At 40.3% G+C, this 15,283-nt stretch overlaps 1 protein-coding gene across 1 annotated transcript in view; it reads left to right on the top strand.

Annotated features, from left to right (window-relative positions):
- Positions 1-12,186, top strand: part of PKD2 (polycystin 2, transient receptor potential cation channel) — a 35,065-nt gene extending 22,879 nt beyond the window's left edge. Inside the window, exons 9-15 of the mRNA XM_069485362.1 lie at positions 750-870; positions 4,283-4,381; positions 6,823-6,944; positions 7,200-7,317; positions 8,529-8,692; positions 9,297-9,444; positions 9,979-12,186. Of these exons, the coding sequence (XP_069341463.1) occupies positions 750-870; positions 4,283-4,381; positions 6,823-6,944; positions 7,200-7,317; positions 8,529-8,692; positions 9,297-9,444; positions 9,979-10,215 (1,009 nt within the window). The 3' untranslated portion in view covers positions 10,216-12,186. The remainder of the gene's footprint in view (positions 1-749; positions 871-4,282; positions 4,382-6,822; positions 6,945-7,199; positions 7,318-8,528; positions 8,693-9,296; positions 9,445-9,978) is intronic.
- The last annotated feature ends 3,097 nt before the right edge of the window (positions 12,187-15,283 follow it).

Raw genomic sequence — 15,283 nt, 5'->3', positions numbered from 1 at the left:
ATATTCTAGGATAAACTCAGACCACTATAGGAATTTTTGGTCTTTTTCCAAAGTTTCCAAATATGATACTAAAAACAAAAAAAAAGTAGCCAGTATCAGATTTGTTTGCCATTTGGAAAGGAATTAGTTAGGAAAGGAGAAGAAGATCATGATCATGGAAGTTCACAGGGCTTTATGCACAAGGATCCCTAAATAATGTCGCTGTTTGATAAAAGTCAGAAATGGAAATGATTTTACTGTGTAAGACCCAACACTCCCAAGCCCTGGCCACTCTGACCGCAGTTTGAGTACATGTGACGATATTGAATCTTGGAACACAAACCATTTTGGCTATCCTTCTGAAATCTTTTCTTTTTTTTTGAAAGAGATTTTTAACTTCAAACCCAGGGTAACCGTTGTGAAGATTTAGAGTTAGCATGTTTTACCCAGATTATGTATTGAATTCCTACAGCCAATTGCTTTATAAGTCACCGAATAACAACTATATTTTCTTTGTAACCAAATAGAAGTAACATACGTAGCATGAAAGCATATTATTATCATTCCAGAAGGCTTCAATTGCCGATCTAAGTAGCAAGAGTTTTCCAAAGGGCTCGACAGTTTTCTATTATTTGACAGCTACTTACACTGCTAAAAAGGTCCAAAAATGTAAAATCATCTTTAAGAAATGTTACCTGAACTGCTAGACATTCTTTGTTTTTATATTGTGTATTTTGTTTTGTTTCGCTTGTTTTGTTTTGTTTTTATAGCTTCACTCAATTCCGTATCATTTTGGGCGATATCAACTTTGCAGAGATTGAGGAAGCTAATCGAGTTTTGGGACCAATTTATTTCACTACCTTTGTGTTCTTTATGTTCTTCATTCTTTTGGTATGTACATTTTTGTTTATAGTGAGGTGTTTTAAACATCACATTCATAAATCACCATCTTCTTTTTTCTCGGTAGCCTGTCATTTTAAAAAAAAGACCCAGGAAATAGCAAAAAATGTAGATATTAGAAAACATTTAGGGGAAGGGAGGAAGGAAAAAAAAGTAAAAGAAAAAAAGAAAACATTTTATTTTTCTTATTGATTCACAGTCTTAAGACTTACTCAATATCTTTTCTGTGGTCTTTCATTTATCCATGTATATGTCTATTCACTGCAAAACAATTAGATCAAGTGCAAATTTATAAAGTTACCTAAAATAGTGCTTTGCCTAAAAGCTAGAATATGCTTACATGCTTTTTTAACACGTGTCAGCACTTTTAAAGTCCCTGCTAGCATGACTTTTCAATTCTCTCTTTCTTCTTCTTTTTAAACAATAAGAACTGACAAAGCAAGTTAGGTCCAGAATGTCAAGTAATAGTTGAATATTATTGCATGTCAAGATTAAGATAGACTGTTTTAACTTAATTATATTTCACACATCTAGAGACTGCCTACAAAGAATATTCAAATATTAAATTTAAAACTAAATCTACAACAGAGCAAGACTCTTGTCTCCAAAAAAAAAAAACTAAATCGAACAATAAATAGAAATTTCTTTAAAGATTATTTTCAAGAAAATAAAACTTAATTTAAAAATAAAATTATTTTCAAAAATAATTTTTTATTCTCTTGATCTGGTACAAATTAACATTTTTAATGTTTTTGCTTTAAGTTAATTAAGATTTTTTTTTTAAGTATTTTGTTTCTCGTCTTGACTTTTGTATATTCATTTGTTCACTGAGAAGGCATTAAATTAAGTTAGCTTAACTTAGGCAATGAGTATTCTTTATCTAAACACTAACAATCATCTTAAGAACACTCATCTGAAGAAAATAACATTGTTTCCATTTCTGAAAATTTTATAAAGATCCTCTGTGAAAGGTTGAACGATCACATTTTCAGTAATTCAGTGTAATAGCTCCAAAGTCGGTGCAGGTGTTACTGGCTAAGTACAAAAAAGGTATTTACTGATTATTAGATGTACGTCAATAGGACTAAAAGGGTCAGGAATACCATGCAAGTCCTTTTGTGTCTTGCTGTATGCACGTGTGGTAGTTTTTAAACTTAAGCCTCTTAAGCTTCTTCTTCCTAGCATATATTAAAGAAAAAAACAGAGGGAAGAATAAGCTTTTGTTCCCCTCTGGCATTGGTAGTAGTTTGGATTCCAGAGCACCTGAATCTCTACAAAGAAAACAAAAACCAGGAATTGAGTTCTGCAACTAACCCTTCAGTTGACCCCAGGACACCTAGATTTCTCAGTACACAGATCTGCCCAATGAGGGACAGAACTGTGGCCACTGGAAATACTCCAGCGTGGACTCGTTTGAATGTTGCCATTTTGTAGGCACCATCGCCTTCCAAATTATCCAGTCATTTTATCAGATCAGTCCCCAGAACGTGAAAAGAAACCGTTAGTTTTTGCCTTTACACTAAAATAATTTTGTGTACTACTGCACAAAAAGGAATCACTCTCCCTGCATCCCCAGAGATAGACAGGAAGAAGGTGACTTCCTATGCAAACCTGTCTTTTAAGGAAATGGCAAGGTGAGTGTAGGGTGGGCCACCCTCTGAAGCCGACTGCCTGGTGTCAATCATTTGATTGATTGATTTGATTGTCAATCATTTGATGCCCCTGTTTATTTAACAAGAAGCCACAGTGGTGTGAAGTGACTCAGCTGAGCCAGGAAACCTTCACTCTCCCCCCACCCGTCAATGACAGGGAAAGACCGCCTCGTGCCGGCATCCACCTGGCACTTAAGTGAACCTTGTGAGATGGCATGGAGCTCAGGGAGGGTGACCTTGTTCTCCCCCCACCTTTAAGAGTCTTTCTTAGCCACTTCCTATTTTTCATAATCTGCTCCGAGGACCCACCCTTTGTTCCATTTCAACTGAGACAATTGCAGGCATTAGCTAACAGCCATTTGGAAGCAAAAATAGAACATTAAATGCCTGGGTTGGGAGGAAAGAGGTGGAAGATATTACTCTGACTGCAATTATCCACCCTTGACGTTGAGCAGTTAGCCAAAAACTTACATGCATTCCGTATTCTATTCTCATTTCTGCTACAGCATCTTTAACAATGTCCTTCCTGAACTGATAGAGATTCAGTAGCCCGTTAAAATAAGAGAGCCCTCATTTGTTTGTTCATCCATCATTCAATAAATGTTTCCTGAACCACTATATGCCTATATATTTAATATTATAAACAGTGTATAATATGCAGTTTAGTATTTCACGTATATTGTACACTGTAAAGCAGTGTGTTAGATACTGAGGATACCATGTTAAGGAAAACAGAGACCAGCCTCGTCCTCATGAAGATGCCATGGATTTGTGGGGAAAACAGACGTAATCAAATATACAACTCGATAGTTACAAACCACAGTTACATTCTAAAAAGGAAAAACAAGAGAATGTAAAAAAAGGGATCTGATCTACTGGGTGCAGTGCTTGGAAAAAGTGTGTTGGAAGCACAAGCCATTACTACTGGGGGAGGGAAAAGTCAGGAAAATGAACTCACCGTTACTGAGTAGTAACTCGGTAGCTGTGAATTAGGCTAATTACCTGCGTTAGGACCTGTCCTAAGCAATTTACAGAAATTATCTCATGAACCCTCACTACAAATCTGTAAGGAAGGTACTATTATGTTTCCCATTTTATCAGTCCAAAACAAATAAGTAAATCTTAAACATTAGAAAAGTTAAACAACATAGACCCAGGTTTGCATGACTCCACAGTCTACGTCTCTTTCAAAAAGCTTTTCTTTGCTATCTTCCTACTAGGATTCCTGTATTCCTGTTTGCAGAGGTTTTTTAAACTCTTTAAAATATGTTTTGTAAATCTCAAGTATGATGATATAACAAAATTTGGACTAAGCATAGAATTCTGCTTGTTGGTGTTGACTATTGAATTTGAAGAGCCTTTTCAGGTTCTACACCTGCAGTCATTTATGTAAAATGTTTTAATGGAGAGAACATAGATAAGCAAAAATAATAGAATAATCCCACCATTTGTAAGTAAATACATTAATATTTTGTTGTATTTCATTCTTGTCTCTTTTTGCAAAATATATCCCAACATATGGTTTAGTTAAGTAAGAATATACATTATATTTTCCTTTGGCGTGACTTAATGGTGAAAATAATTTTCCCAAAGAATATGGTAGCAAAACTATTAATTTATAACTTCAGAAAGCACGCAGATTGGGGGGAAAATGGTGTACCAAAAGGCTTGCTTTGATTTTTGGATTCATGTTTACAGAAAATAACGAGATTCCTTCCTTTAATTTTTAACTTTGTTTGATTTACAAACAGAACATGTTTTTGGCCATCATTAATGACACTTACTCTGAAGTGAAATCTGATTTGGCCCAGCAGAAAGCCGAAATGGAGCTCTCAGATCTTATCAGAAAGGTAGGAAGAGCCCGAATTCTCAGAATTGTCTTATTTCCTACATAAAATGAGTATTGTTTTAGCCAGGTTTCCAAATCAACATTGATCCATTGAAATTGTTTAAAATAAAGAGTAGATTGCTATTATTTCAGGAATGATTTAAGCGTTCCCTATCTTGGAGGCTTGATGGCCACACTGCCAGCTTGCACTCAAATTTTGGAATCCTTTTATGCCCTGGAATTAAATTCTCAATAATCTTTTGACTCTTTAAGAGCTAAGCTGATGGTTTTATCACCTTTATTTGTTTTGGCATCTCCGCTAGAAATCCTGAGTTCAGAATAAACCAGAAGGGAAGATTATATAAAGGTATTTCCAGCTTTTCTATCTCAGTGACCATTATCAAAAAAGAAAAGGAAAAGTTTTAGAAGAAAACACTAGTTCACCCATTCCCCTTGACCTTCCAGGGCAGTTTTTAAATAGTCAAAGGAAAAGTCCATCCAGGGATTCAGGCCATAAGCATGGAGGCCTGAGAACTTTTACTTCTGCGCCTTCTCAGGAAATATTTGTTAAATAGAAGGGCAGGACAGGAAAGTTAGGTACCTTTGTTCTTCTCAATGTGACTTCTTTATTTGGTTTACAGTGTAAAAGTTACACAACGACAAATAACTGCATTTAAAGTACAGAGCTTGTTTCCTAACGTCATTTTGCTAAAATATAGCAGCTGCTTAACTGTGATGTGCATGTGTGTGGGTTTTTTATTGGTTCAAGCCTTAGGACTATGTTGTCTGTGAGTCTTGTTGTAATAGAAAGCTTCAACAAAGTTTCCTCTTAAAACAAAGTCCCCTGGAAGGGACCTAAGATTCATGTTATCCTGAATTCTGCATCATAGCAGTTGGTTACATTTTAGCAAATCTCCCGAGTGCGTACAAACACTTGCACGAGTCTGATGAGTACACATGTCAGTTACCCCAATTTTGTTAAATAACACCAAGCCCCTGACAACACGTTGCACAAAGTGAAATTCAACACAAGCATGATGGATTTATAGAAGCAGTAGCTGACCATGGAGTTTGGACCCTGCAGCCAGAAAAACTTAGTTGAAAGCAGATTTATCAACATAAATGAGGAACGTGGTTGTGATTAGAAGGTTGAAGATGTCTCAGAGGAAATGATGCCAGCAACAGCCTTCACATGAAAGGAACTCTTAGTAGAGATATTTCACAATAATGAAAGTGCAAAAGAAAAAAAATGCTGGAAGTTAATCCATATTAAGAAAGGAGCATGACAATGCACAGAAAAGACGTTCACTCCACATCATGAGGTGTGTGATGAAATAATGCACCATGAGAAGACGGCGAGCTCTGTTCAAACCACTCGGGAGGTGTTGCTTACAAAGAAATAGAACGCTTTATTTTTCAATGTGTCTAATGGTTTAAATTTCAGTGTACTAAAGAAATAATTCATTTTATTTTTTTATTTCCTTATAAATGTATGTGAAAAACCAAGGTAGTTTTTAGTGTTTTGACAAAAAGTTTCAAAGGTGACAAAACAATTCTTCCTATTCATTATTCAGATCAATTTCAACGTGTACACTCTTAGCAGTGTCGTACTGCCACGCAAAGCAAGAGCTGCCTGAAGTTTGTTGCTGAAAAATCCTCATCTGCGTTTCACCGGGATTTTTTTTACACACTTACCATGTATAAGGATGTTACTGACTGTGAGATAATGACATGACTTGAGTTTCTTGGTATCCTTAAGTATTATTGCATATTCCTGTATATTCTGAGGCAGACAGCTGTGGAATATGTAGTGATTTTCAATTCTGTCACCTAAACTTGAGTACATATATGAATAAAAGGCCTTTAGTTCTTCTTCTTTTTTTCTTTTTTTTTCTTTTTTCTTTCTTTTTTTTTTTCTTTGAGACAGAGTCTCACTCTGTTGTCCGGGCTAGAGTGCCGTGATGTCAGCCTAGCTCACAGCAGCCTCAAACTCCTGGGCTCAGGCGATCCTCCTGCCTCAGCCTCCCAAGTAGCTGGGACAAAAGGCAAGCGCCACCATGCCCGGCTAATTTTTTCTATATATATTTTTAGTTGTCCATATAATTTCTTTCTATTTTTAGTAGAGACGGGGTCTCGCTCTTGCTCGGGCTGGTCTCAAACTCCTGAGCTCAAACTATCCACCCGCCTTGGCCTCCCAAAGTGCTAGGATTACAGGCATGAGCCACCGCGCCCAGCCCCTTAGTTCTTCTTGATTTATTGAAAGACCCTGACATTTTCCATGTAACTATTCCACAAGAGTTCTATGGAAAACTGGATACATTCATCATTCATTCATTCAACACACTTGTCGAGGGTCCAGTTTACACCGGCACCGGGTTCATAGTAGTTACTACTGTAGATGGAAGGTAAAGCAAATGCAAAAGGAGAATAAACTAAACCAAGTCTCTTTTTTTTTCCTGCTAGGGCTACCATAAAGCTTTGGTCAAACTAAAACTGAAAAAAAATACCGTGGATGACATCTCAGAGAGTCTGAGGCAAGGGGGAGGCAAGTTAAACTTCGATGAACTTCGACAAGATCTCAAAGGGTAAGAATGACACTTCCTGTGGCCCTGGGAAATTCCTGCTCCTAAAGATAAGTTCTTGGCGATAAGGATATTTCTGGCCCAAGTACTCACAGGTACATTTGTTTTCAGAGGCAGGTGTCTTTCGGGAATGTGTCGTACGAAAAGGACTGGCTCCCATTCAGCGATTTCTCCTTTCCTCCTCCATTTGGATGTCTCTGTGTTTGGGTTGGACCATGTACAAGAATAATTTCATCTGTATCCTCTCAATGATTTCAGGAAAGGCCACACTGATGCAGAGATTGAGGCGATATTCACAAAGTATGACCAAGATGGAGACCAAGAACTGACGGAACACGAACACCAGCAGATGAGAGACGACTTGGAAAAAGAGAGGGTGGGTCTAGTTTAGGAGAACATGATTTGATTCAGCGCCCACAACGCATCAGACCCTATAAAAGGAGAGGAAGTAGAAGGCTACTGAGTGTCTTCCTATACCGCCCCATCTCAATCAGTTACGTATTAGTTCCCTGCTTATTCCGCAAAGGATATATAACACAATTATATATACAAATGGATTAAGTTGGCATGATGTAAAAAAGTCAAAATGAAAAGAGATCCAAAAACAAAAGTCATTAAAATAATAGATTATGGATGAAGCTAAAAAATGCATTCCATAGAAACTACCTGTGCTTATAAAGATTGGGCTACAAATTTGCCCTTAAGCTTTCCTATAATCAACTTGAAAAGAGAAGACCGATTAGTTGCACAGTTTACAATGTCCATAAGAATGAGGAGGAAAAAATATATATTTATCAAGAGTTACAAAATTATTCTGGTTAGCTATTTAAGTTATTAACATTTATAATAAAATAACATTAACAGGAGGAGAGGTCTAGAACAATCGTTTCTAAATGCTGCTCCACAGACAGTGCCAGAAGGTGACAGACATCGCCAGTCATAGTGAAACGTAAACACAGAATGAGCAAAATTTTCACAAGGCTATATTTAGTCAAAATTCTTATTCTGAGATTATGTCTTCCTACTTTGGAGCTATTGAATGTTTTATCTTTTATAAAAAAAAAAAAGGTGATACAGGTTGATGGTTCTTAACTCAAAAATTAAAATCCAAAATACTCCAAAATCTGAAACTTTTTGAGCACCAACATGACACTCGTAGGTCATGCTCAAAAGAAATGCTCATCGGAGCAGTTTGGATTTTGGATTTTCAGACTAGAGATGTTGAACTGGTAACTATAATGCAAATATTTAAAAAAAAAAAATCTAAAACACCTCTGGTCCCAAGCATCTCAAATAAAGGATACTCAGAATATACTTCTTCATTTACTTTTTTCTTTGCTTTATTGTTTTTAATGTTCTTTTTTGGTCAAACAAAAAGTTAGTGACTTCTTGCTGGTTGTTCAAATCTGTTTTGGAAATTTGCCAATCCACAAAATTGCAAAATGTGAGAACCCCGATCTGGTGTTAACCACAAAGAAATCCTAAGGAAATAGCACACATCCACTGCCTACTGACCCAAGTTCTCACTGAAGCTTCCGTGGGGTCTCGGAGTCCCTGCCCCTCCCTCAATGGCCCCGTGTTCTTCAGGAGGACCTGGACTTGGATCACAGCTCCTTACCACGTCCCATGAGCAGCCGGAGTTTCCCGAGAAGCCTGGATGACTCCGAGGAGGATGATGATGAAGACAGTGGACATAGCTCCAGAAGGCGGGGAAGCATCTCTAGTGGGGTTTCTTATGAAGAGTTTCAAGTGTAAGTAGAAATACATTGGCAGGATTGGGGTTGACAAGGGTCGCAATGAGACTAGGCATTTTCCCTCATTGAGAACTCAACTCCTTTCCATGACTAATCATCAGTTCTTTTTTATAACTTTTATCGGTTTTATTTTCTTTCTCTTATATAATATGTTCATTCTAAGAATAGTGGCAAATCAAAGTAAAAGAAAACATCAAAGTCTCCCATTATCCTGCCAACCCAAAGTATCTATTAATATCTCAGGATGCCTCAAACTCCTGGCCTCAAGTGATCCTCCCACCTCGGCCTCCCAAAATGCTAGGATTATAGGCATGAGCCGCCGTGCCCAGCCTCCTTTAGAAACTTTTCTAAAAATGAAATTTCCGAGTAAAGGAAAAAGCATGCATTTTTAAGACTTCTGCTACAGTGGGCTTGCAGGAAAGTGGGTGCAATTAACACTCCCACGCAGCGGCGCTGAGTTTATCCCTCAAGCTTGAAACCAGTTAGAAAGTCTTACAAATGATCCTATTGCAAAAAAAAAAACCAACTTCTAGCATTTGTATCTGAAAAGCCACCCGGGCTGAAAAGCCAGTGAGTGACCAGGGCTTTGCCCCTCCCGCAGCCTGGTGCGGCGGGTGGACCGCATGGAGCACTCGATCGGCAGCATCGTGTCCAAGATCGACGCGGTGATCGTGAAGCTGGAGATCATGGAGCGGGCCAAGCTGAAGCGGAGGGAGGTGCTGGGCCGGCTGCTGGAGGGAGTGGCCGAGGTAAAGGGCCTGGGGCGCGACGTGGGGAACGGGGCGCTCGCTCGCTGATTAAAATGCATGTCGGTGACACTGTTTGCTATTTGCAGCATTGAAGAAGAGTTTAAAAAAATTGCATTTACAGAAATTCACACTGCTCTTCCCATTTACTCTCATTTTCAGATTTTTTTTTTTTCTCTGCATGAGACACACTCTTTGATTCTATAAAATATCGAGGCAGTCGTATTTGTAGCCTTCCCCTGAGATGTTTGTCCTTCTCCGTAACTGCAGACCCCAGGATAGTCTGCGGGGGGCGCTGCTTTCTTAACGCTCCACACCCTAAGGGCCCTGCCCGCGCTGCAGAACGGAATTAAGTGACAAACGGCTCCGGGGACTTTGCGAATGGCTCTAACTTGGTGCACGTCTGCACCCTTAGCTAACTCCAGGCAGATTATCTGGCCCCCAGATTCCCTGATGCGCTTTCTAAGGAGAAGGGCATGCATCGGCCCTGCCCCCAGCCCCCCCCCCCCACACCCTGGTTTCCTTTTCCCTTTTTAGGATGAAAGACTGGGCCGGGACAGTGACATCCACAGGGAACAGATGGAACGGCTCGTGCGGGAAGAGCTGGAGCGCTGGGAATCTGAGGACGCAGCCGCCCAGCTAAGTCATGGGTTGGGGACGCCCGTGGGACCGAGTGGGCCGCCTCCCCCCAGGAGCTCCCGGCCGCCGTCCTCGCAGTCTGCAGACGGCATGGACGGGGGAGGAGGAGGTGGGAACGCTAATATGCATGTCTGATCCGCGTGTGTTAGTTAGCACGTGTCTTCCTGACAGGGGAGAGGGTGGCTGTCCTGAATCGCCGTCACAAGAACACTATTTATACGCCCCGACCACCATAGGACACTGATCTTTGTGACCGATTGTTAACCTTCTGCACTTTAATTTATTTCCTATAAACTTTACCCGTGGATCAAAGGACACTCTTTTTTCTCCTTTTCTCATCTAAGAAATCTAGGTGTAAATATTGAGTACAGAAAAAGAAATCTTTGTAAAGTATATTGAGTGGTCTGCCCAGATGCCACCATGACTGAGTATTTCTCAGCTGACAATGAAGTCGCCTTTTAGAGCTAGAAGAGGACCGCCACAGGGCTTCTGACTTTCCTTTCCAGTCTCAAAAATAAGTATTGTTATTTTTTTGCCCACTTGGTGAAGGGAAGGTCGGGCATTCCTTTCCACTCTGGCATAGCTCATGAGCGTAATATGTAGCTTTCTTTTAAGAAAGGAGACTTTTATTTCAACTACCTTCCTGGAGTCAACTTTTCTAAAGGGTAAAATGGAAAAGAACTCCAAATCAGAGAATCGGTATGTGGTCATTATGCTATCATTGGTCTGAGTGGTTAAGATGTTAAGTACTATGCTTTTTTTTTGTTACTTTATCTGTATCTAATGTCTGTGGGCCTAACTGTGTCACTTAATTTTTTCATTATTTTGGCTCCAATTTGAATTGAGCTCAGTAAAACCACCAAAGATCAAGTCTAGGATAAAAGGGCATCTCTAACCGTAAGGAGAGAATTGGCAGGAGCCCCAAATTGTTGCTGAATTTGAATTTTTCTAATAATGAGTTTAATGTGAAGATGTCTGATACATTCTCTTTCCCATGCGGCTCCGCTCCTTTGCAACTAAACTTAATATTACAACTAATCTAATAAGACCAACTTCCTAAATTTTTACTATGCACTGAAAGTTTGAACTCAGCAAACGTGGTCATTTTAAGCAAAATTGTAAGAAAGTTTTGAAATTCATAGCTTGTTTTACAGTGTTTTAAGAATATAGAACTCAAGTAATCTTGACCCTGCGTGTCAGAACTAGAATTTGTAATCCAAATGGAGCTCAATTTGATAAAAAGGAGGTTTTAGTATTGAAAGTTCATCCGTTATCAAAAAGGTATCAGCTAAAGTCTGAGTTGGCAGCGGTTGGTTTCATTAGCAGAGGGGTCGCGCCAGATTTATGGGGGAAAATCCATTTCTCAAGAAAAAAATAAAAATTTTATTTTACAAAAGTGTTACGTATGGTGACTTGAGAACTGATAGGATAAGCAGGAGAGAATGCAGTCCTGGTGAATAACCCTCACTCGGAGAACTAGTAGAAGAGAGTCCTGGTTTTTAATGCTGTATTTTAAATTCACAAGTCGTTCAGTTAGTTGGTGGAATATGTCAGCCGAATCTCCAAAGACAGCATGAGCACACAAACCTTTCTAGGTTGGCTTCTGTAAAAGTGAAACATTGGGTTTCTTGAACTGTTATTCCTCATGGTTTCTTCTCTATCTCTACTTTCTTTCGAATATGCTACACCAAGTTCTTTATTACTACGTGCCAAAGTTTGCATTCCAGGGATATTGAGTGTACATATTTACGTACGTGTACCATGTTGTTAACATGTAAACAAACTTCAATTTGAAGTGCAGCTATATGTGGTATCCATGTGCGGCGACCTTGTGCCATAGATGAACTATGGTCACTAGAAAGTCTTTTTACGATACTTATTATGATGCTGTTTTTCATTGCACTTGTAAAATTTGGCAGAATTCTTTCTCTTTACTCATAAATGACGTGTATTTTTCTTCTTTAGTCATGGAGAATTCCCCCCTCTTCCCATCCCTATCCTCTTCCGCCCTGAATTGGTATTCTTAAGAAGATGTTATGTATGCAAGTCTTTCTCCACAATCAAGGATTTTCTTAATGTGTAATGATGAGCTCTTTACTTCTTAATAAAGACTTGATATGACGGCAGATGTGAGAGTTGTCTGTTTCCTAAGTAGAAACAGTTGGGTAGTTTGCCTTTTATCATGACCCTGATAGTAAAGGCTTAGACTTTGAACAAGGCACCTTCTTGGCCGGGCGCGGTGGCTCACACCTGTAATCCTAGCACTCTGGGAGGCTGAGGAGGGTGGATTGCTCAAGGTCAGGAGTTCGAGACCAGCCTGAGCAAGAGCGAGACCCTGTCTCTACTAAAAATAGAAAGAAATTATATGGACAACTAAAAATATATATGGAAAAAATTAGCCGGGCATGGTGGCGCATGCCTGTAGTCCCAGCGACTCGGGAGGCTGAGGCAGGAGGATCACTTGAGCCCAGGAGTTTGAGGTTGCTGTGAGCTAGGCTGACGCCACGGCACTCTAGCCCCAGCAACAGAGTGAGACTGGGGTAGGGGGGGAACGGTAGTATCAGCCACTTGAGTTGTACTGCACCCAGAGAGATGGAAAAATTGAATATACAGCACCTTTCACTACGAACCTGCCAAGTGGAGTAAGCACTGGGAATATTTGGTCACCCAAGAAAAATGGAAGGATCATGGTAAGAGCTACTTTGAAAATATATAAGCTATGTTCTATTTATAAGTAATAGTAGAAAGCTATCAAGTAGCTTGGAAAACAAACATAGCATTTGAGAAATGCAGTATTCGTTAAGCATTAACTAGTGCTCCCAAACACTACAGATGCCCATGAACTTGAACTCTAAGCAGATGTATTGAATGGTCATAGAGTTTATGCTGTTAATACAAACTTTATTATTTATCTTGATCAGTCTCTTAGTTTATCAGACAAATCCGAACATACCATTGAACTGAACGTGCAGTTGCAGATGTAAAAAGCTATTTGTTTTTGTCTTTCTCTAAGTCCAGACTTTGAACTTAAGAAAAAAACAAACTAGAGACACATATGAAATGAAATGTTCTAATACTGTATTTGTTTTACTCCAGTCTGTTCTTTCAGTGAACAAAACACACTTGTTTCCCATTAGATCAAAGTACAAGATTTTAAAGGCTTGAAAAGCAATCCTCCAACCTTGATTTTAAGTTCAAAATAAAAATGTTTTCATCAAAGCCATTATATTAATAAGTTCCCTATTTTATCTTGGAATCTCTTGCTTTGTCAACTTATTATTTAATATTTAATTATTTAAGTCATTTTTCCTTACCAGTTCCAGTGTCCCTGATACACTTCAGATTCATGTATCATTCATATGTGTATGTTTGGGAACTTTCTATCCTTTTTTTTTTCGTTTGAGACAGAGTCTCACTCTTGCCCGGGCTAAAGTGCCGTGGCGTCAGCCCAGCTCACAGCAACCTCAAACTCCTGGGCTCATGCGATCCTCCTGCCTCAGCCTCCCGAGTAGCTGGGACTACAGGCATGTGCCACCATGCCCAGCTAATTTTTTCTATTTTTAGTAGAGACGGGGGTCTCCCTCTTGCTCAGGCTGGTCTCGAACCCCTGACCTCAAGCCATCCTCCCGCCTCGGCCTCCCGGAGTGCTAGGATTACAGTCACGAGCACCAATAGCGGCTCCTCGGGCCACCCCTCACCCCACTCGGACCTACTCGCGCCCACCGCACATCCCCTCTGGACTTTGAGGGAGAGGCCAGCCGTGATCCCTAGAAAACACAATTCGGGAGGGGGAAATGGAACAAGCCAGTCCCCGTGGCTGCTGCTGGTCCCGAGGCCGTAATCATGCATTTTTATTTCTCTCCTTCCCATCCTTCCTAGAGTTCCCTCATTCTTGGTGTTCCGTAAAAGGGTCATTTATGCAAAGTGGCTCCCAAATGCTGCAGGAGCAAAGAAACCAAAGAATGAGGCAGACAGATCCAGTTTGTCGTACAGGATGACTTATTAGGGGGACTTACAGACAGAACCATGCAAGACAGGTAGGGCTCTGCGACTCGAACCCCAGACCCAGGGCCTTTATGGGGGGGTGGGGGGAGAAGCGCACGTGCTCTGGCAGGAACTCGCAGGTGGCTGAGAGAATGCTGCCGGCGTCACGGTGCAGCAGCATCAGGGTTGTTTTGGAGGAAAGGTGGAACTTACCGTGACTAGGTTTCCTACATAAAGAGCAAAGCGTCGACTAGACGTTCTGGACGCATGCCCAGACTCAGGGCTAGTCAGGCAGATTAGCATTTAAAAGTCAAGTCACTCCTCTTCCCACACGCCACCCTCGTAACACAGCTCTTACAATCTCACGCGCCCACCTCTCCGGTGACTTTAGAGCGGGGCGTCCGGTGCCAGGCATTGTATGAACTTATTTTCCAGTTGTAACCAAAGGCCACGACAGCGATATAAACAACAAGGACGAGACCAAGAATGAGTAACAGCTTTTGTCACCGTGAACCACAGAATTAAACCAAGAAGGAAGCCAACGGCAGAAAGAAAGGGTAGGGTCTGACGTCATGGCTATGTGGCTCTGCATGTCCTCCAGGGCTAAAGTTATGTGGTCAGAATTATCCCGAAAGCAGCTCTTGTAAACGTCACTGGTCATTTCCCTGCACAGGTGACATCCACCAAGGCAGACAGAGGTGCTGGGGGAAAGGTGACAAACCACAAACCCAGCAGGCGTCCTTTTGCAAGCTCAGCTGCCGGCACAATGCGGAGCCTGATGTGTTAACAGAAGGAGGTTCATTTTTCCTTTCCCAGGGCAGAGCAGCAAGCGGAACGGAAGACTATGGGTGGAAATACAAGTGTTTAATAGGTACTTGGCCGGGCATTTGGTCCCCATCAAGCAGAATGACTGTGGTAGCTTCATCCCTGTTAGTTAGGACATAGACAGCCCGAGGATTATGGGCTGCGGTTGTATAGTAGACGTGTTGCCCAAGGGAGAAGGTGCTGGTATTTTTTTAATGGAAACACATTTCATTTTTAACTTTCAAAAGTAAAATAGTTACATTTTAAGTAAACCGTTAACAACCGTAGTTGACAGCTAGTTAACCTCATACAGCGTTTTCTTTTCTTGAAAATAACTCAAACACACTTGCATTGCATCCCTTAGAAAACAGACTAAAGGATATTTGCATTTAACAAGTTCTGTGAAGAACACAAT

This window comes from Eulemur rufifrons, chromosome 13 (assembly GCF_041146395.1).
Source record: "Eulemur rufifrons isolate Redbay chromosome 13, OSU_ERuf_1, whole genome shotgun sequence".
In the NCBI taxonomy this organism is placed as follows: Eukaryota; Metazoa; Chordata; class Mammalia; order Primates; family Lemuridae; genus Eulemur; species Eulemur rufifrons.
The sequence above is the reverse complement of the archived record's forward strand: the minus strand, read 5'-3'. Positions and strand labels throughout refer to the sequence as shown.